General features: G+C 35.4%; 1 protein-coding gene across 2 annotated transcripts in view; it reads left to right on the top strand.

The window, feature by feature from the left end:
* CNTN5 (contactin 5) overlaps nt 1-20,812 on the top strand; it is a gene marked incomplete at both ends in the record, with an annotated part of 369,931 nt that overhangs the window by 187,039 nt on the left and 162,080 nt on the right. For both annotated transcript variants that reach the window (XM_080353816.1, XM_080353815.1), the window contains one exon: nt 15,541-15,744. In XM_080353816.1, the coding sequence (XP_080209942.1) occupies nt 15,541-15,744 (204 nt within the window). The remainder of the gene's footprint in view (nt 1-15,540; nt 15,745-20,812) is intronic.

The raw sequence follows: 20,812 nt of genomic DNA, 5'->3' as shown, positions 1-20,812 counted from the left end.
GATGACTATGCCAGTAGTTTTCATTATGGAATGAACAAACACAATTAACTTCTTTTTTTTTTTATTCTGTGGTCTTTTCATTACTCAGTACATGACCAGTAATTTTGTTCCTGACTTCCCTGGAGCACTTTACAGGCTTTCCTTCCTCAATCTTGTTGAAGGCATGCATCTGAGGATATGAAACTCAAGAGTTTGGGAATTATAGAATTTTCTGTAGGATAGCATTGTAACAAGCTATGATTGCCAATGAGGAGTTACTCCCCGTCTGTTGGCAATGTGTTGTTATTAGATTTTAATTACGTTTTAATGATCTGCATGTGCCCCAAATTCTAGGCAATGTCTGCATAGTAGTCATATGGATAAAAAATGACTGCCTATTTAAACTTTCTTGACATAGAAGTCTAGATTTTCTCTTTTTTTTTTTCGTAATTTGAAAAGTAGTAAATGAACACAAATGCATTACTAGTTCAACCATAATGAATTTTCCCAATGAACTTGTAATTTAGCATTTAAAACCAAACCAACAAACAAACAAACAAAACTTTTATAACTGTGTTATAACTGTTGATAAATCATCCCCACCCCCTTAAAAACACTAATAATTATTTCAGAAAATAAGCTAAGATACACTAGAAACTGAAAGTTTAATGTCCATAGACTCTCTAGATCGCTCACTGGAGCTGTTGCTCCCCTCAGGGACTATGAAAACATGGTATGAGAAAGCTGGTTGACCTTGGCCAATTAAGCCAGCACACAACGCTGGATGAAGGGGCAGCCCTGACAAGGCTTTGCTTAAGGGACATGTGCTGTAGTTGCACAGCCACACTATTGTCAACAAATATTACCCCATCTGCCAGTTCAGGAGAATCAAAGTGAAATGAGACACCAAGGGAAGAGGAAGGAAACATGGGAGATTAATTAATTTTAAAAATGCATTGAGTGTGTTGGCCTGCAGGCTCATGCTCTATCGCCTTTCAGGTGCCAGCCATGTGTGGCTATTTGTCTACAGCTTGACAAATGGGACGATAATGATGAAATGTGTCTGCAGTGGGTAAGCTCCACTTCCCTGGAGATGAGTTACTATCCTGTTACTGAGATGTCCCAACAAATTAGACATAACTATCAGCAACCCTTCAGTCCAGCCATTAAACAAGACAATATTGTCCTTCCAGGTTTAACAGAAATGTGTGTTCATGTTATCACAACCACATTTCTGCAACCAGTGTTGTAAAGGTACTAATTAAAGTAGGAAACAGTGTTGCAAAAACCTTTTCTTTGGCACAGGCTATATGACTACTAAAATAGCAGAATCTCAACATTAATAGATTTAAGATTGGAGTAGCACACAGCAGTTACAGCCACAGAGGTACAGGCTCTCACAAATGGACCCTCTCATAATAACCTTCCTCTCAGAATCCATTTACTATTTAGTTCTGATGTTTTACTAAGCTGGTGTTTGGAACAATACCGTTTTACAAACATGTCAGTTAAATGTCAGAAAGCACATTTTGTTTAATAAAGGAAATTCTTAATTAATCCCAATTACCACTCCACTTCATACTACAGAAAAGAATAGAGTGAGAGTGCACATGTTAATCAATTTAACTAAGGAGAAGCATCCAGAAATACAATGCTGATCAGACAGCTGAAACAAGAGGAAACATAAGGAGCAAGACATGAGAAATGATTCATTCCTAAGGATCTGGAGTCTAGCTTTTTCTCTCCGTTACCATTGTGGGGAAATCTTAAAAGACTAAAAAAAAGGATGAAAGCAGTGGAGTTTTACAAAAACGCAGCTCTTCCCAGACTAGGCGTGATTAACTGAGTTCAGCAGTGATTCTGGTAGAGAGGACTACTGAAAATGTTAGGTGGTCAATCTTGAGTCAGAAGGAAAAAGCTTTGAACTGAACTGATCTGAGTTCTGTAAGATGCCATTAACAAGCTTCCCTGTAGAATGAAGTAACTTATTCTTTATTTTGTAAGTATGGTATGAAAGTGAACTTGCAACCATTTGAGGTGATACAATGCTTAATGAGACATAGATTTTCATATAGCCTTATTTAATCAGTTCAGGAAGATTGTTCCAAATAAATGAAGCAGTATGAAAACAATTCTAGTTGGGATATTTAGTTTTCATTTTCTCTTTCTAAGAGGAAACTAGAAATTGCTTTGAAATATATATCTGGGTGTATTTATGTTATTTTTTCCTACCCAATACAATTGTAACTGGCATGAAGGTAGTTGTATCTTAACAGTAAATACGTTGAAGGCAATTGCTTGGATTTTCCAAGGAGAAAATGACTGAATAGCTATAAGCGTAATATCATAGAGTTCAGACAAAAATCTGAATTATTACAGCCAAATCCAAACTACTGTGCAGTAGCACATGTGCATCCTTTATCTTCTGACAATAAAAGATGTTTCCAGAGCAATAACAGTGGAAAAGTGGCTTCTTTTAGACCATAATGCCATCTTTTTAACAATGCAATGACTAATATCACACTTAACTCTGATAATTTGATTGCCCACTTCTATCTCCCGTGTTTTCATGCTATGTTCCAATATTGTTAAAATCATTGCTGATGACTTCATTAGCCAGCTAATACAATTCCTGTTGTGTTGATGCTATTACCCCAGAGTGGAGAATCTGTAACTGGAAAATTTCACTTCATTTATTGGTTAATTGAAGCATTAATTTTCATGGCATTTTCTTCTTTCAATAATTAAGAGAGTCTTCCATGGGAGACTGCAGGGATGAAAATTCAGGAAGAAGGGAGCATGGAAAGATGTATGTAGATATTACTGATAAAGGGTTTATCCCAGTTTGGCTTTTCCTGCAGAACAAGTTCTGTTAGGAGTTTAGCAAACTATCATGTACTTTCAATACTGAAGAGTCTATTTTCAGCTCTGCCAAATGCAAGATGAAAGGAAGGAGCGCTACCCATTTTACACAGAGAGGAAAATCTAAAAAGACAATTTCAAGAAAAGACTAAAATTGCCCTGATTTACAGTCCAGATCTTGTGACTTTACAACATCATACTTCATGTCTAAAAGGAAAAGGGCTTTGAAAAACATAATTAGTCTTCTGAAAACTATGCACATACTCAGCACAGGAGGGAGCAGAATTGGCTGTTGTTTGCATTTCTTTAATAATTAGGTTTCTTTTAGGAAAAAAAACAAACAAACAAACAGGGACAGTTGGACAAATACATTTTTTTTTTTCCCTGTGTGATACACAAATATAACGTGACACATCAGGAGTCACTTTCACTGCTATTGCTAAGGGGTTGAGAAGGAGAGATGATAATCGTGGGACACTGCTCTAGGCTGAAAGTAAGGTGAGAGAAGGCTATGTATTATCTCCAAATAACAATTATGTGACAAGTAGAAGATGGATGGAAGCAGTTCACTGGGTTTCCAGTGGTGCAGAACAATGTGCACAGGGACTCAACAGTGTAGTCTGTATGTAGGAACAGGTAAGAGTTACAGACTACATTGTTAAATTTTATATGATTGATTGTTGCTGAGGTTATTTGTAGTGATTTATTTGTACAACATGGTTGAACAGCATTATCAGTATTCTAGGACAGTTTGCTAATGTGACATGTATCTTGCTCTTCATCTGCACTTTGAGGTTGTTTTTTTTTTTTAATTAAGATTAAAAAATAATCTGTCACTGTCATTCTTAATATTTTAAATTGTCTTTTGGGGACCATAAATCTGTTATATGTTATTCTCTGAAGCATATGTTCACATGTTCCATTGTGTTCAGGAAGCTGTAATGGAACTTTCCATTCCCTGGTACATTTAAGCCTAGAAAATACACCAAGAAGGAGCCAAGCACTAGACTTGAGCATCTGGGGGATTATGCTATTTATATTACTAATTATTTTTTTAAGTATTTGAAAATCAAATTCAAAGGGAAAATGAGAGGGTAGTTACCCATCTCCAGTGTTCATGTACACAGCTCCTAAGGATTCATTGACTATAACTTTTTTGTGTTTGCTTTGGCATTTCTTCTAGATATGCAAAGAGCTGATGAGGAGAGGAATAAGTATTAGAAATTAAAGGAATTATATATAAGTGAAGATTTTGCTTTGATTGATTCATGACTGCTGGGAAGTCAATTCCTGCCATCTTCTTCAGTTTTCCCATATAAAAGTGATGATAATGCTACTGCCCTTGTTTTGAGATCTTAGAATAATAAATACCACAGCAAAGGAGCAGGTCCAAGGAAGATCCATCAATCAGATTGTGCCATGACCATAGTGGAATTCACCAAACACTGACCTGCAGATAGACCCAGAAAAAGCCTTTAAATCTATACTAAAACACCTAGCACCAAGAGAATATAAAGCAGAGGCAGAGGGGTGTATCTTAAGTTCAAGATGTGCAGCTATACAAAGGTGACTCTACAAACTCCAAGTACTCAGTTTTTGCCAATGCAATTCCTATGACAATAGCATGTAAAGGGTGGTGAAGGCTGTTAGAAAAGATTGTGTTTTGAAGTATAAACTAGAACTGCAGCAACCTTTTATTTTCATTTCTATATCGAGAGGCCTGAAATTAAATAATATTAAATAAATCTACCTGCTACTGTTAATACTTCCTACCATTAGGAATCAAGGTGAATGAGGGATAAAGTGGCAAACTCAAGTTCCTTCCTTTCTTAGAAGTGAAAAAAAAACCAAACTGAAACATACAAATAAACTCTTTGACAGACTAATACTCTGATATTTGGAGTACTATTGAATATTTTCATCCAAATTACAGAATTTTCTTAACAGAGCTTCTGTTGCTGAGTGATGAATAGGGGAAAGATAGGGATGCAGAGATTTTTCATCTCTCAGCTGAAAAAGAGATAATGTCACTCTTGCACTTGACACAGAGATATTCCAGTTTGGTCATAATCCTATCATTGTTTTGGTGTTTTGTTTTGGTTTGTTTTGGTTTTTTTGTTTGTTTGTTTGTTTGTTTTGTTTTGTTTTGTTTTTTTAGTTTTGATGAATGTCCTAGTTATGTCTTTGAAATGCATTAATCTATTGTTATCACTGCAGTAGTCATAAAACTAAATTGCAATGTAATACAGCAACCCACTTGAATTCAGGATTCTGGAGTTCACTGCAGGTAACACTGCTCTGGAGTATGACTTCTCGTGTGTAAGAAAAAATAAACAATGCTGGAGTAAATATCACACCTGTGCCATTAAAATGTAGAGAAAATCAAGTATCATAGCATCACCAGAGAATGAGATGTAAAGCATAAAAGAGAAAAAAAGAAGAAAAATAAATTTATTTTAAATTCTATTGAATGGTTTGCCAGATAAAATAGTTTCCACATATAAGTATTCTATACAGGGATGTGTTTTCTTGAGCATTAAACAATATCCGCATTAGTATCTGATGGCATACTTTCCATATGAGCACAACAGTTAGTACCACAAAGTTGTTGTTCATTCAAATTATTCAGAAATAATCATATGTTACTGCACATTCAAAACATTTCCATCATAAAAAAAAAATAATAATAATAAGCTATCCAAATCAGAATTTGCCAGTGATTCATCCTGCAGATTTGTTACTACCAAGTTTTATATCTGCTGTAGGTCAGTGCTTTTAAACTGCATAGGTTTGTTTTTAACTGTTAAGGTGTTCAGCAGCAGAGGACACAGTTTTCCAGCACTGATCTCTTTGATCATGCTTTGCAGTCAGGTTTTAATGCTTTCAGTGCACAGTAAGTTAATTTTGAGGTTATTCCAATTATTTTAATCAGCATGTTGTTTTATAAAACAGGAGTTCCAGGTACATTACTGAAACTTTGCTATCTTTGTTGATAAAAAGAACAATAAAAACATACAGAGTTAGTTTGACTAGATTTATTTTCTTCCAATATTCTTAATTATATCTCACTTTTTAAATTGGATATTAATAAAGTCTCATATCAGTCATCATGTTATTTCGTCTAAGATTGAAGCTGATGAACTTATAATGATATGAGTCTACTTGATTACCCTTTCTAATGCTGGAACAAAATTATCTCTAATTCTTGTCTTTGGAAATTACTAATCATAGATCATAGAATCATTTAGGTTGGAAAAAACCTTTAAGATAACACAGTCCAGTGTCCCTAAGCACTATGTTTATGTATCTTCTAAATACCTTCAGGGATGATGACTCAACCACTTCTCCGAGCAGCCTGTTCCAATGCCTGACAGCCCTTTCAATGAACAGTTTTTTTCCAAATATCCAATCTAAACCTCTCCTGGCACAACTTTGGGCTGTTGCCTCTCATTCTATCACTTGTTACTCAGGAAAAGAGACCAACACCCTCCATGCTACAACCTCCTTTCAGGTAGCTGTAGACAGCTGTGTCAGTTACACTTCCCCCTCTCTGAGAACTGCAGTGACAGTTGTACCTCCCCCTCTCCTTCAATGGTGCAGTTAATGGCTCTTTTGTGGGACCGGGAGTCAGCTAGATGTGTTAGCAGAGGAGGAGGGACCCAGAGAAGCTGAGAAGCTTCTGGAATGCCCACTGCCAGATCTGATCAGACTATCAAACTTGGTTCCCACTGAAGATTCCCTTTGTGTGCCTTCCCGGAGCAGCGGGACTGCGCCGGAGCCCTCCCCTTAGGCGGGAACACCGTCTGAGGAAACTTCCCGCGATTGGAAGCACCTCACCTCCTTGTTTGGGTGAGTGATAATTTAAATCCTTGCCGAGCAGCCAGGTGTAGTCCTCATCTAGCCAGGCAAGTGTAGTCCTTGCCTAATTCAGGCGAGTGTAGTATCCTGGAGTCAGAGGGCTCTGGCTTTGTTTCTTGTGTGGGCATGCACGCTGTGGGTCCTCAGTATTCTCATTTGCTGCACCCCAGTAATCTCCTCAACTGATATCTAAACCTTTATCTTCTGTTATCAGAGTGCTAACTAATTGTATAAACCCTATGTTGGTCGGTTCATTGGCTGTACTTTTCCAGCCAGAATAAAGTCTGTTTTGGAACTTGTTTTGCCCCCTAAAACTGACTCTGAGGTCTCTCCGTGACAACAGTGATAAGGTCTCCCCTCAGCCTCCTTTTCTCCAGGCTGAACAGCCCCAGCTCCCTCAGCTGCTCCTCATCAGATTTGTGCTCCAGGCCCCTCACCAGCTCTGTTGCCCTTCTCTGAACTGTCTCCAGCACCTCAATGCCTGTATTGAAGGGCCCAAAACTGAACACAGTATTTGAGGCACAGCCTCACCAGTGCCAAGTACAGGGGGACAATCACTTACCTAGTTCTGCTGGCCATAGATGTTTCAATAGTTCTAGTCAGTAGTACTGATTAAGAGCTCCAGCGCTAATGCTCTGAATTCTGAATTAAGTTCTCTGGTATTACTTATTTAGGCTGTTTAACGTTATTCCTTTTTACCATTCACTATTCTTCTGCTTTTCATAGAAAACAACATTGCACAGAGACAATCTGCATTACCTGGTATGTTATAAAACACTGTATATAAAACACTGAACATCACTGTATATGGAGCATTCAGGATTTTTCTACACAAGTATTGATTTCCATTCCTATCTAATAGTAGAACAGTATCAATAGTAAAGCTGTTGTCAGAATTTGTTTATTTGTTTTGAAAATATTTTTACAACTTCTTATTTGTAGTTTGTTTGCCTTGTGGTCAGATTTTTCTTTTCCCAGTGTTTTCAGTCCTAACCACTTATTTATTTGTTTCTACCATCAGCTTTTTTTCATAATTTACATCTTTTTTGCATTCTATTTACTTACATAAGACAAGAGTATTGATAAAATTGCTTTAAATTCTGAAATTACAGCATGTCTGAAAATTCCTTGATGTGAAAAGGTTGCTGAGAATATGGTGTTATAAAAATTATTATTATGGTATTATAAAATTATTTAAAAATATGTCAAGAAAATTACCTTTTTTTTTTTTTTTAATAGATGAGGGCCTGTAGTCAGGCTGAGTTTGAGTTCTGCAAAGTTACTGTGACATAATATTAAACACTGAATTTTATAATGGTTATAATGATGTGTTAAGAAACAGCCAATATGGATTTGTCAAGAACAAATTATATCAGATTTAATTTTTTTTTCTTTGGAAGTGTGAGTGGCCTAGTGGAAAGAAAGGCATATTAAGCATTTGTTAATGACTCCAGACTGCAAGAGGTCACAATCACTGCAGAGCACAGAATGACAATCCAAAAGTATCAGTACATTGTAGAAATGGCTTGCAACGAGTAGCACAAAATTCAGCAAAATGCAGAGCACTATACTCATGAAAGATAAAATTTACAGATAGAATAAAGGGAAATAAGTGATTAAACAGCATTCTTCCCCAGAAAAATACTGCTGTTACAGAAAATGGAATACCATGTCCAGCTATGGGTCCTATACTATAAGACGTAAAAAGCAGTAGAGATGACAACAAGAAAACTAAGTAGAAAATTCAGAATCATTATTTCTAAGGAAAAGTTGAAGAGATTTGGTTGCTCTTGCCTCAAGAACAGAAGCCTGATCTAATTATGAACTGAGTAATGAAATAGGTCATTCTGAAGATCTAAGTTTTGGAATTTACTCACTGGACATTTTTAAAGACTGGGCTCATAAGATCTGGTCTTGTCTGAGGGCAAAAGAAGAGCCTGAAAGATATGCAGGTTTGAATTCCTTTTGATCACAGTATTTTGATTCTTTTTGGAAAAGATTTTTTTTTTATCTGAAAATTACATCAGTGACATTCAAATATACAGAATAATATAGCATCCTTTCCATAACATCCTTCCTTCCCAGAAGGATTTTTGTTGTATGCTGTGTAGTCTCTTTAAACATCATGTGTATGAGAAGGACATTTCATCTGTTTTTGCACATTTCAGTGACTGGCTACATTTCATACACTGGCAATGTAATATAATATTTGTATCCTTTAGTACAAGATCCGTGCTGACAGTACACTCACCTTGTCTACCATACTTTTAGTTGTTGGCTTTGTGAATGGTTATAAGAAAGAAAATATTTGAATATTTATCACTGTAATTAAATCTGAACAAAGACAAATATATGATTGGTAGAATTGTGTTTCAGGCAAATGAGCAGTAGATACAGAGCCCCCAAAGCAGAAAAGAAGCAATTTCGTTGCTAGTTGATAAATCGACAATATCTGTTTGCTCTATTTGGGTGCATTACAATGTAACAAATAAATTGCCTTCATTAAATATTTTATTGAAGGATTAATGAGCACTGATAATAAGCCACAGCAGCACAAAGAAATACACCAAAATTATTTATCTGGTTGTGGTGAGAGGCTGGAGGAACAACCCCTAGTTATCATTCATCTTAGCTAAAAAGAAGCCATCCTCCTCCTGAATGTGGTCTCCATCATTAGAGTGTGCCATATATTGCACCTTTATTCTGTGTTTGGTACACAGAATATCCAAACAGCAAACGTGATGATGAAGTTTAAAACTGGGTTTGAGATAAGCTAAGGTTTTCTACTTTCAATAGAACACATATTTTTCCCAATACTTACTTTTGTTAAGACAAAGTATTTCTGAATGGTAAGGCAAAGCCATCATGTGAATTGAATGGTTTATAGCTATGTATAGTAAATTCAGACTGTAACCTTGAGTACACCTTATGCTGTTTATTTTTTTATTATTATTTAAAAAAAAAAAAAAAAGGAAACTCTTCCGAGTTGCTAAAACTCCCAGATTATCTCAGATATTGGCTGCCATCAGGCATCAGTACTATTTATTCATCAAGTACTGCCATCTTGTGGAACTGGGGTAATCAGAGAAAATCCGAAACAAAGGAGGAGCAATACGTTTTCCCAACAGGATACTGGAGAGGATGGAATAATATATGACCCACTGCATCACAGAAATAAGGCAGAAAACAGACTTCTTTCTTGTACATACACAGAAGTGCAATTATGGGATGTGCATCTGCATGCTTTGCTCTTGAAGATGCAATACTTAACCATTGTGTGGACTGTACTGCTCAAAGAGTCTGAATGGCAACTTTCTTGTTACATCTTCATTAGCCACCTGAACTACCCCTTAGCTGACAGGACTGATGAAAAGGCTGTCCAGAAACTGCATGTTGAAAGAATGAAACAAGCAATTTTTCAGGAGAAAAGCCTTGAAGCAAATCTGGGAAATATTCAGGCACTTACAAACACAGGAGTGAATATGTGGTGCTATCTGAATGCCTCCAGCACAGCTCTCCTCGGAATTCTTAAGGGGTTATTTCTTACTGACAATGACAGAAAGACTTTTGCATTACCGTAGTACAGACATTTTCTGCATCAGAATGGTATCCAAAAGCACTAATATAAATGTTGATATGTCAGTATTCCAGCTTCATCCATTATGAGAGGGCAACCAAGATGATTAAGGGAGTGGAGCACCTCCCTTATGAGGAAAGGTTGAGGGAGCTTGGTCTCTTTAGTTTGGAGAAGAGGAGACTGAGGGGTGACCTTATTAATGTTTATAAATATATAAAGGGTGAGTGCCATGAGGATGGAGCCAGGCTCTTCTCGTTGGCAAACAATGATAGGACAAGGGGCAATGGGATCAAGCTGGAACACAAGAGGTTCCACTTAAATTTGAGAAAAAACTTCTTCTCAGTAAGGGTGACAGAGCACTGGAACAGGCTGCCCAGGGAGGTTGTGGAGTCTCCTTCTCTGGAGACATTCAAGACCCACCTGGACAAGTTCCTGTGCAACCTCACTTAGGCGTTCCTGCTCCAGCAGGGGGATTGGACTAGATGATCTTTTGAGGTCCCTTCCAATCCAGAACATACTGTGATACTGTGAGAGGTACATCACATTGTGACAGTTTAGGAATTATTGTTGTGAAACAGAAAAATAGATCTACAGAAATAATTTAAGAAATTACCATAAACAAAATTTCACACCATATATTCCTTTTGGCAGAAGATAGATGCTCTTTTCTCACTATTTTATCACCATCTGACCCAGATTTTCACCTACATAGCCCACTAAAAAGCACTTAATAAAACACAGAAACAAATTGGACATTGGAAGGCTTTCCAGATGACCTTCAGAAAACAGATAAAAAACTCCTTGGAGACATTTTTCTGTAAACAAGGATGGCCATTCATAAAAGTAAATACCAGTTTTATGGTTACCAAAACGACTTAATTTTAAAACCCAGACTTTGCATGTAACAGAACCTATCAGCAGGACAGTCCTCCAGCCCAAGCCACAGGAGAATGCCAGTTTACAACTGCCCCTGTAATTCATAATTTCTCCATCTTTTTACCCTCTGTGAAGATGAATAATATCTAAAGTTTCTTTTTGTGTTGGCAGTCAACTGTAATTTCCAGGAAGGGCTCTGCATCATCCTTGTAGTTTTGTCATAGGTGTCACATTTAGAAAAAAAAATAGATGGGCATTAAAATAAAGAATAAACTCAGTACATATTTTGTAAAGATACTCTAAACTGCAGTATTCACAGTTTCCTATTTTCATTTAAACTTTTTTACCCTATTGAAAGCAAAATGAGTACAGCATGGAGAAACCTTTTATTCAGTATTTTCTCAAAAGGAGATGACTTCAGATGGTTCATATCTAGAATAATTACTTCCTGATTTTACAGTTGTAGTTGCTTGATTTGTATTTTGGTAGTACTGACTTTTAGTTTCAAATTCTCTTGAAGCTCATCATTATTACTTGTCAGGCTTGAGATGTACCTCTGGAGTTTAGCCTCCCATTAAAAAAGTTAGTACCATGATGCTTGTGCTTTGTGCTTAGCCAAATGATACTGATTCTAAAATCTTTTAACCTAAGCTATTATAGGAAAATATAGGCTTGAAGTTCACTAACAACTGCAGTGAGCTGTGTTCAAATAGGCCTAATGTCATCTGTTTGGTCTTAGGATTCTTGTTCTGAAATTCAGAAAGTTCACTCAGCAGTTTACCATTTTGTAAGACTGGGCTTTCAGATAATATTTAAATGCAAGTGTCTCTTCTTGTAGCTTACATGTGCTCTTGTGCTGTACTTCTGTGAGACTTGTGGCATGTAACTATATTCACTGTTGGTTTAGAGTATATTACTGTGCGTGTACTATAGATGACAGACTTCTCTATAGATAGACAACAACGTTTTACATGTTGATTCTCCATCATTCTCTGTTTATTAGTTATTTTTATATGTCACTACAATCATTTGGGTATCCTCTTATACATGATACAGCCAGAAGAAAAAATAATAATAATAACAATAATAAAAAAAATCCTCAGGTTTTGTATGAGGAGAACCTTCATGAGGAACTCTGTGCTTTAAGGAACCTAAATTTTAATTTTACTGGCATACAAACTGGGAACATTCAGAGCCTTAGAATATGAACAACAATGTATGTTTCATCCTCTACCATGGCTGCAAAATTAGAAGAGTGACACATTTGTACAATAGATCAATGTCAAGGTACACCCATTTTCCCATAATTGAAGTCATTTTCTTGAGACCCTTTTGTTCACTTCTTCAAGATCATCCATCAATTTCTGTCAGCTAAAAACTGCTGGGTCCCCAGATCCCAAGCCAGCTGTGGTTGTTTCTGACTGTTCTGCATAGCATGCATTGGAAATTGTAGAGTTTTCTAAAGATATTTCCACTGAAGCCTATGAATACTGTATGGACATAACCCTCAAAATTATATTTAAGAATCTACTGAACTCATTAAACAGGCCTAATCAGAGAGAAACTTCATAAAGTGTGTAAGGAGCTTCTCACCTGCAAAGAAAGTTCAGAATTCCAGATCAGTTCCAGATCTGAGCCTTCAAATTGAAAGTTTTCAGATATTTGAAAGTGTGTTCCCAGGGTTTTGCTTTTTAAAAAATGAAAAATAGAAATAATTCCTTCTATTTCAGTGCACTAACAATGATTGAGAAGTAAACTGTTAGCACTTCTGTCTGTGTCTTGAAGTTTGGGCTCCTGGCTGGAATATAGATGCTGTAGGTATGCACAAACAAAAACAGTAACTGCAGTTTAACAGCATAGATGAATTGAGTATTAGGTTTGCCAATAATTCTGTTACTTTTTTCTCAGTATCCTATCCTAATACCCATTCCTTCTTCACTCCATTTTAAACAGGAAAAATCATTTAGAAGGGGACAAAATAACAGTATACTCCCTGGATTCAGCACCAGAAAGACTAAATACTCTGTTTCCTTCAAGATACAAAAAAATTATTTCCTGAAATCTGTTCCTTAGGAGTAGTTGTAATTAATACATGAATAATTACCTGTGGGTGTTTTTGGGGTACAAATGGAGAAAATTCTATTCTACATGGACTACCAATGAATCCACAATGATGACTATTTTTAATTTGGTTTGAACTACTTTTAAGGCAGAGTAATTAGTGAGACTGATTGCTTTCCATTTGAATTGGTAACAGGTGTCTTCAATTAAAGCCTATGCATTTTCCTTGAACTTGCATGTTCATCATCACTTTGTAGAATGTTATGCTGTCATGAATCATTTCTGCCAGATAAGACATCATAGCAAAACGTGGCAATGAAATTTTCAGAGAGAAATATTTTGGCTACTTAGCATTTTGCCTGAAACATAACAGAAGAGGGAGGAAATTCTGAACACTTGGACAGAAAGCTCTGTGATACCTGAACTTCTCAGGGTCCCTTGTAGCCACTCGGAATTACAATTGGATCTGAAAAAAAGAGTTTAAGCAAAACGTCAATGTGTGCAGCATAATGCCCTGTTTTGGAGAGGTCTTGCCTTACTGTCAGTTAAATATGTTTAGTCCTTTAACAGAGCATTTTTATATTAATACCATCATTTTTACATAAGAAAATTTTAATCTGACTTTAAAACTAGACTGAACTTCTTTAAAATTAATCTGGAGCATCCTGCATCTCTACATCACTGCTTGCATGTTGGCTTATGTTGGTTAAAAAAACTGGTCATTGTGCTTTTCCATTCCTTTCTGATCAAAATGTCAGGGAGTGGTACAACAGAGGGATAGAAAGGAGATATCAGTTGCAAGTTCTAATGCTTTCTAGACTGTTAAAGTCAAACTGCACACCTGACTATGCTAGGATGTCAATATGTTTCACATTTCTTGTACCATGAACAGCTATACCAGTTCCTCTCCTATCATTAGCAGAAAAGCACACAGGAAAAATTAAATTCTGAGGAGTTTTATCTCACTCCATTGGCCCTTTCCTTTTCCAGCTAACTTGGTATTAAGGAAACATTTTGACTGTAGTGGAGATAAAAGTATGAGACAAACAGACTGACATACGTGCAATTGTTGTCCTTCATATCACTGCTGAAGCTGAGAGCAGTCTCCTACGAAATCTGAGTCTGAAAACTTGGGACTCACTATTTAATGAAGCAGTTTGCGTCTTGGAGCAGTAGCAGGGATTTTTTATACCTGACCTAGCTTTAGATTTTCTTATTTTGGAGTCAGTTCTTTAAAGGCTTTCACAATGGGAGATTACAGAAGAAATTGCTTTACAGCTAATGTGCCAGTTTAAGTAGTGTAGAATTTTTTTTCTCTCAAGTGTGAAGACAAAATGAAACAGTGGAAGATAAGACTGAAAGGAGAGCGACATGCAGAAAAGCATAAGGTTAAGGCTTTAATGTCTCAATTGTTGGAGCTCCACATGAATAATTCCCTGAAAGGAATTCCCTGCCAAATGAGAATCTCATTAGCTTTACTGATACCTCCAATTTAGAGACATTAATGCATCTAGGTTTTTAATAACTTGTGATATAATCTCATACAGGAAAATAGGAAATGATATTTTTTTCTCAAGCAATTATTATAAGGGGAAAAAATGTATACTTTTCAGGTGAACTGAATGATTTGTGAGATAAAACTGAGAACCAAGGCAGTGGTTTTAATTACCATTTTTTAAAAAATAACTTTGATTAGTATTGATCCATCAGATTATGGGGCAAAGCAGTTGGTAGCTTTGGTTTAAAGAATTATTCATTGATCATAGCAATTTAAGCTGCATGTAGGAAGCGTTCTGAGATTCTTCAATAAAGCAGAAATGGAAGATAGAAGTCTAGTGTGGTAATCTTACCTGTGAGGTAGGTTGAACAGTTACTAGGACCTCCTGATTTTAAAAACAGACATTCAGATGGAAAAGTCATCCCCAGCTCTATAGAAGGCATTTTTCTACAGTTCACTGAAATTTTGAACAAGTAAAGAAAAGAGTGCTTTATATATTATTTCTGGATTGACCTGAAACATTAGAAAAGGGAATTATGTAATACTTTATGGGTGACTTCTGAGTCTGTTGAATTTTCTTGAACTAAATCTGCCCTGTGTATTCAATACTTACGTTGCTTCCAAAATATCAAGGAAAGATAAAGAATTATTCTCTTCATTTCTAAAACATACAAACAAAACAAACAAACAATCAGTTTAAAAACCTTTAGCTTTTGTTTTTTTCTAGATATTTAAAAAAAAATCATGAACATTTATTCAGCATAACCAATAACATTACACAATATTGTTTCCATAATTGCTTTCTTTTATTTTTTCTGTTTTCTTTCAGAGATCATCTATAGCTGGGTATTTAATGAATTCCCATCTTTTGTGGCAGAAGACAGCAGACGCTTCATCTCTCAGGAGACAGGCAATCTCTACATCTCCAAGGTGCAAACATCTGATGTTGGCAGCTATATATGCCTAGTGAAAAACACAGTGACAAACGCCAGAGTTTTGAGTCCTCCTACACCTCTAACACTGCGAAACGATGGTAAGAAAACAATTATTTCTGGGTACCACATAGAAGCAGAAACACTAAGCCAAAAGTACTCTAGCTAATTTAAGAACCATGATTTTATTGTTTTTCAACATATTTTATTGTTTTTCAACGTATTGATACTGCAGCAATCATGGAAGGAAAGGTGTTCAAGGAGACAGTATCATTTAAAACATCTAACAGTTGTGAGAATATTTAGATGTCTGAAGACTGAGGTGCAATCTGAAACCTCCTGATGTATTTTATTTAGGGTAGTTACTCCTTCTTGCTATTCTTGTGCTCCGCCACTGATAGAAGCAAATCTCCTTTCTCAGTAATGTGTTTCTTTAGGGCGCAGTTCAGTTGCCTCAATGCAAGAGGCCACTACCACACTGAGAAACCCTCAGGAATCCAAAACATCCACAGGGGCCTGGCAAATATCACACAGCATGTGCAGAACAGCAGCAGGATGCCAGGAGATGGACATTCACACATCTCAGATGACACAAGGCACACATGGTTAGGCAACTGAGCAGATGTATTGCTCAAAACTTTACCTGTTGCTTTACGAAAGACCCGTTACACTTCCAGGCTCCAATTGAATGCACTGATTAAGTACCACCAGGAGCACAATAGATTTGATTAAAATGATAGTTACCCAGGTAGTTTTGAATTTCATCAACACATATAACTGTAGTATTTTTTTCTGTAAATAAGTAGCTAAATTGTATTGTCAAAAAGTGGCTTAGGATTTTTCCCCAAAAGTTCAAAATAAAACAGCTTCCAATAATATTTTTTATGGAGCAGTACGACACTTTCAGTATAAATTATATGTAACTCTGATTCTGTTGGAACACCTGCCTATAGAGGCAACTGTGTTATTTGCTCTTTTGCAGCAAAAAGATTCATATTTATTGCATTATATTGCTTTTTGTTTTGTTTTCCGTCAAAATAATGTTATTTTTTAGAATAATAAGTAATGATTCCATAAGTGCCTGTATTTTCCTTTTTTTCCAAGATGTTCCACATTTAATTATGCTTTCTAGTTCTTCAGAAATGCATTTCAGCAATTCAGCATAAGTGAATCCATACTTTATATAAATCAGAGAGAGAGAATGAGAGATGAAAAGAATCCAAGGCTTTTGTCTTGCTTATAGCTTTTTCTAGAACTAAGACTAGTCCTGTGTTGTATAAGCACTACAAAAGCCAGACTTAAACACAAATAGCAGAGTAAGTTAAAAAAATGTACTCACAGATTAGAATGGAATTAATTAAATGTTTATTCATCATAACAAGTTGACATTTCTGTCTGCACAGTCTGCAGACTCTGCAGCAAAAACCTGTGTGTTTTACTGTATCATTTCCTATTTTCTTTTTGGGTTAATACCTATGCTAATTATTCAGTTTCAGGTGTTTAATTTTACTGAATTAACATAACAGACCTGATCTTTTCAATGTCAACCTTTGAAAATAAAAAACCCCCAAACATTGACTGTTTTTTAATCAGTTTGAACTCTGGCTAAAAAATAATTTTATTGTGATGTTTATTATTCATATCTTGCTCTATTGTTTCTTTATGACATTTCTTCATGCTCTTACTGGGTTCCAGCTTTGTGCAGAAATTCAACAAATTAATTTTCCATATCATACTAATGGTACATAGGCACACAATACAGTATAAGAAATGGAGAGAGTAAATAAAGATAAATGCGGTGGTCTACATCACTAAGCTTAGAAATAAAATCTGTGAAGGAAAACTGCGCAGATTTTCTCAAATGTCAAGTGGGTAGTATGTACCAGCCTCAAGCAAATTTGTGTTTCATGGCTGGCTGTCATGCGACTGTGATAATCCAACCTTCTGAACTGTGCTGGAGTATTGGGGAGGCATTTGCACATAGATGAACAATTCAACAATTCAACAATTTTCCAATTCATTTTTTCACATGCATGGATTTCTACCAGGCTTCCATGCCTTAATTTTTATCTGTTGGGATTTCTGAAAAGCCCCTTTGTTGTAATGGAATTCTTCAGTACATCTTAGTAAATTGTTTGCTTTCTTGTATGACTGAGCAAGTTTCTCAATGAAGAGACTCAGACTTTTTACCTACCCTTGCAGTCCCCAAGAACCTACCTTTAAAAAATACTCAGTAAAATTCTGGTTGCTAAATCATATTTATTATTTAGGACATATACCTTGTTGTACCTCCTCCACAGAATGCAGCAATATGGGCCTTTTAAAAGCTATCTACAATCACTATTAAAATATTCCATTAATGATATTGTACTTTTCCTTTTTGATAGAAATTTTTTAGGCTACATTGCGTTATCCACTGACAAATGTTAAATGCCAATTTAAAATATGTGTATATTATACTCAGAAACATGGGATAATATAGCTGCTTAAAAGAGATGCTCATTAGACTTAGAGGGAAATAAAATTATTTGTGGAGGAAGAAACATCTGAGGATGGACATTAACAAGGAAGTGAGATTAAGAATAGCATTAAACAAAACATCTATGTACCTGAAAATTTTCTTGAAACTATGCTGCTGAGTTCTATGATTTTGAAAATGGTTTTGTAAGCTTTTTGGTTATAAAATGAATTTAATAATTTTCAACATTTCAAATATTTGCTTAAGTTTAAACACCACACAGCTGAGTTCTAATGGTTAGCATCACAAATAACGTTATCCTTCTCAGTCAGCACATTTGTCAGAAACCGTAGGAAGAGCTTGTCATTTTAAACAGCTTTTCCAAATGACACTTTATAAATAAAACAATTTATATAGTCTGTATTCTCAAAAATATTCCACTTGATATATTTATCATCGTGCTCAGATTTTGATGTATAAATAGTACCTGTTCCAAAGGGACTGGACAGTTTGTGATGAAAAACATTCCTATGACAACATTGGTCTCTATTTATCTATGAGGAAGAAACAGAACAATATTAAGGCTTTCTGTCAAACTTCGTAAGAATGTAGAAACTTCCTGGGCTTTCATTAATCTTTTATTTCTTTTGTGATGTGTCCCAAAGGGTAACTTAGGTCCTGGCTATGAAGCAAATTAAATAAAAACATCAAGAAATCCTTCAATGGATTCTGAATAAAATGAATAGCTCATTTATTCAGATGTCCTTGACAATCAGTCATTTCATACAATTCAATTTTACTTCAAGCTGAGTTATAAAAACACTCTAAAATTCCATCCGAGGAGAGAAAAATTTTAGCAGAAAAGAAAATGCATCATTTTATTAACTGCCTTTATAATGCATTAGAAACTTTGAGGAGTTATTTAATAATTGTTTGCAAATAATAAACAAGGTTGTTAAAACAGATCTTTGCAGGCTTGGATGCTGATTTGGAGCAGTAAATTATCTTGACTAATAAAAACAACAGAAAGCTTCTTCAAATTTAGGAAATAGAAACCTAGGGAGTATAAAACATGATGCTTGATAGCAGAAGACAGTTATTTCAAGTTCACATATTTTCATCCCAGTTTCTCTTCCTTTTTTAATCTTTTTATTTATCTTGAGAAGATGTTAACTTTAACATTATTACTGTACAGGAGAGAATTAAATAACTCTTCATTTTGTCTCTGTGTAGTTACTGCCTAGTGGCTTTGTGATAGTGAAATTACCAGAAAAAAAAAGGAGAACCTTTACAATTTCAGACATCGGAGAATACTTTCTGCTGTGTTCCATTAGAGCAAATTAGTTTACATCTCAATAGAGATCAGTGTATCTGACCAGATATATTCTCATGTAACTGGATGACCTTGACCTTCCAGGTTTTTTCCATGTCATCATATTTCTGTGAATGGAATCTTGTCTATCCTAATTCTGTTGATTCTATTGATTAATTCAATGTGGTTAATAGTCTCACATAATGATAGAATTTATAGTTATCAAGGTATTAAGGATGTTAAGTTATGTTTTTCCATGATGGAATGTGTTCTGCATGTGCTTATTCAGGTTGAACTCTGGGACATGTTGTTTGAACATCACAGAGTTATCTAAAGACTTCTTTCCAAACATTAAGAAAAGTTTGGTAGAAGTCATAATAATTTCCCCAATGGTGGAAATTAAGCAATAAAAAGGGCCAGTATAGGACAATAAGTTAATAAATAATACATTGAAATAAAGTAAAATCAACAGTTTCACAGACATAGACTATTTCCATCCCTGAACAATACTGATAGTTGTTAACTGACTACTGACTGATAATTGACATTAGAAAGATTTGCTTAAAGATTAACCTTAATGTTTATGATGTGACAGTTTTCCCCTTCCAGAAATGCACAGATTTTTTTTTCCTACTTGCATTACTACTTGCATTACATCTTTAAACTATGCTGCTGAGTTCTATGATTTTGAAAACAGCATGCAAAAGTTCAAAGACACTATTTATAAAAGATTTAGCCTACAAAAAAAGTGTAGAGAAATCCTGAGATGGTCTTTTGATTGTATAAAAAGGTTGAACCCAGGGGATTGTCTCAAGAGGAGAAACTGGGAAAGGTTTGGAAAAAATTAGGTTCCACTGTTCAATGTAGAACAAGAACTCTTACACTGTGAAACAGTTTGCTTTGAGTTTAGTTTACTTGAGCTCTGTTGAGATAATCCTATTCAAGGAGTTTTAATTTCTGAGTTTTCCCACTAGTTGATAAAAACACTATCTGCTGGAAATGAAGTCATTGCTTTTTTAAATTAGCTAAAGTAATTTAAGATTCTAGACATGTATCATCTTGCACATCTTCTGTACTCATGTTTTCTTGTTTTGTTTCTCCTCCTGATGACTTATGAAACTGCTACACAAAGGAAAGTGTTAATTGATCCATATACAGAGTATACAAAGCATAAAATAAATGAAATGGGGAAAAAATGTTCCTATAAAACCAGCTCAGGATTAGGAATGACATTGCATTGAACTGTAGCTATTAAGATTTTGGACAGAAGTGTGTCCGTTGTATTTTAATTAATTGTGACTAAATTAAAATTTGTACAAATTGATAATGAAAATAACCTATACTGTTGTGCATGGTTTCAGATTGTTGAGAATGGTCATACAAAATGTCACGTATCTCA

This window comes from Nesoenas mayeri, assembly GCF_963082525.1.
Source record: "Nesoenas mayeri genome assembly, chromosome: 1".
Lineage (NCBI taxonomy): Eukaryota > Metazoa > Chordata > Aves > Columbiformes > Columbidae > Nesoenas > Nesoenas mayeri.
The sequence above is the reverse complement of the archived record's forward strand: the minus strand, read 5'-3'. Positions and strand labels throughout refer to the sequence as shown.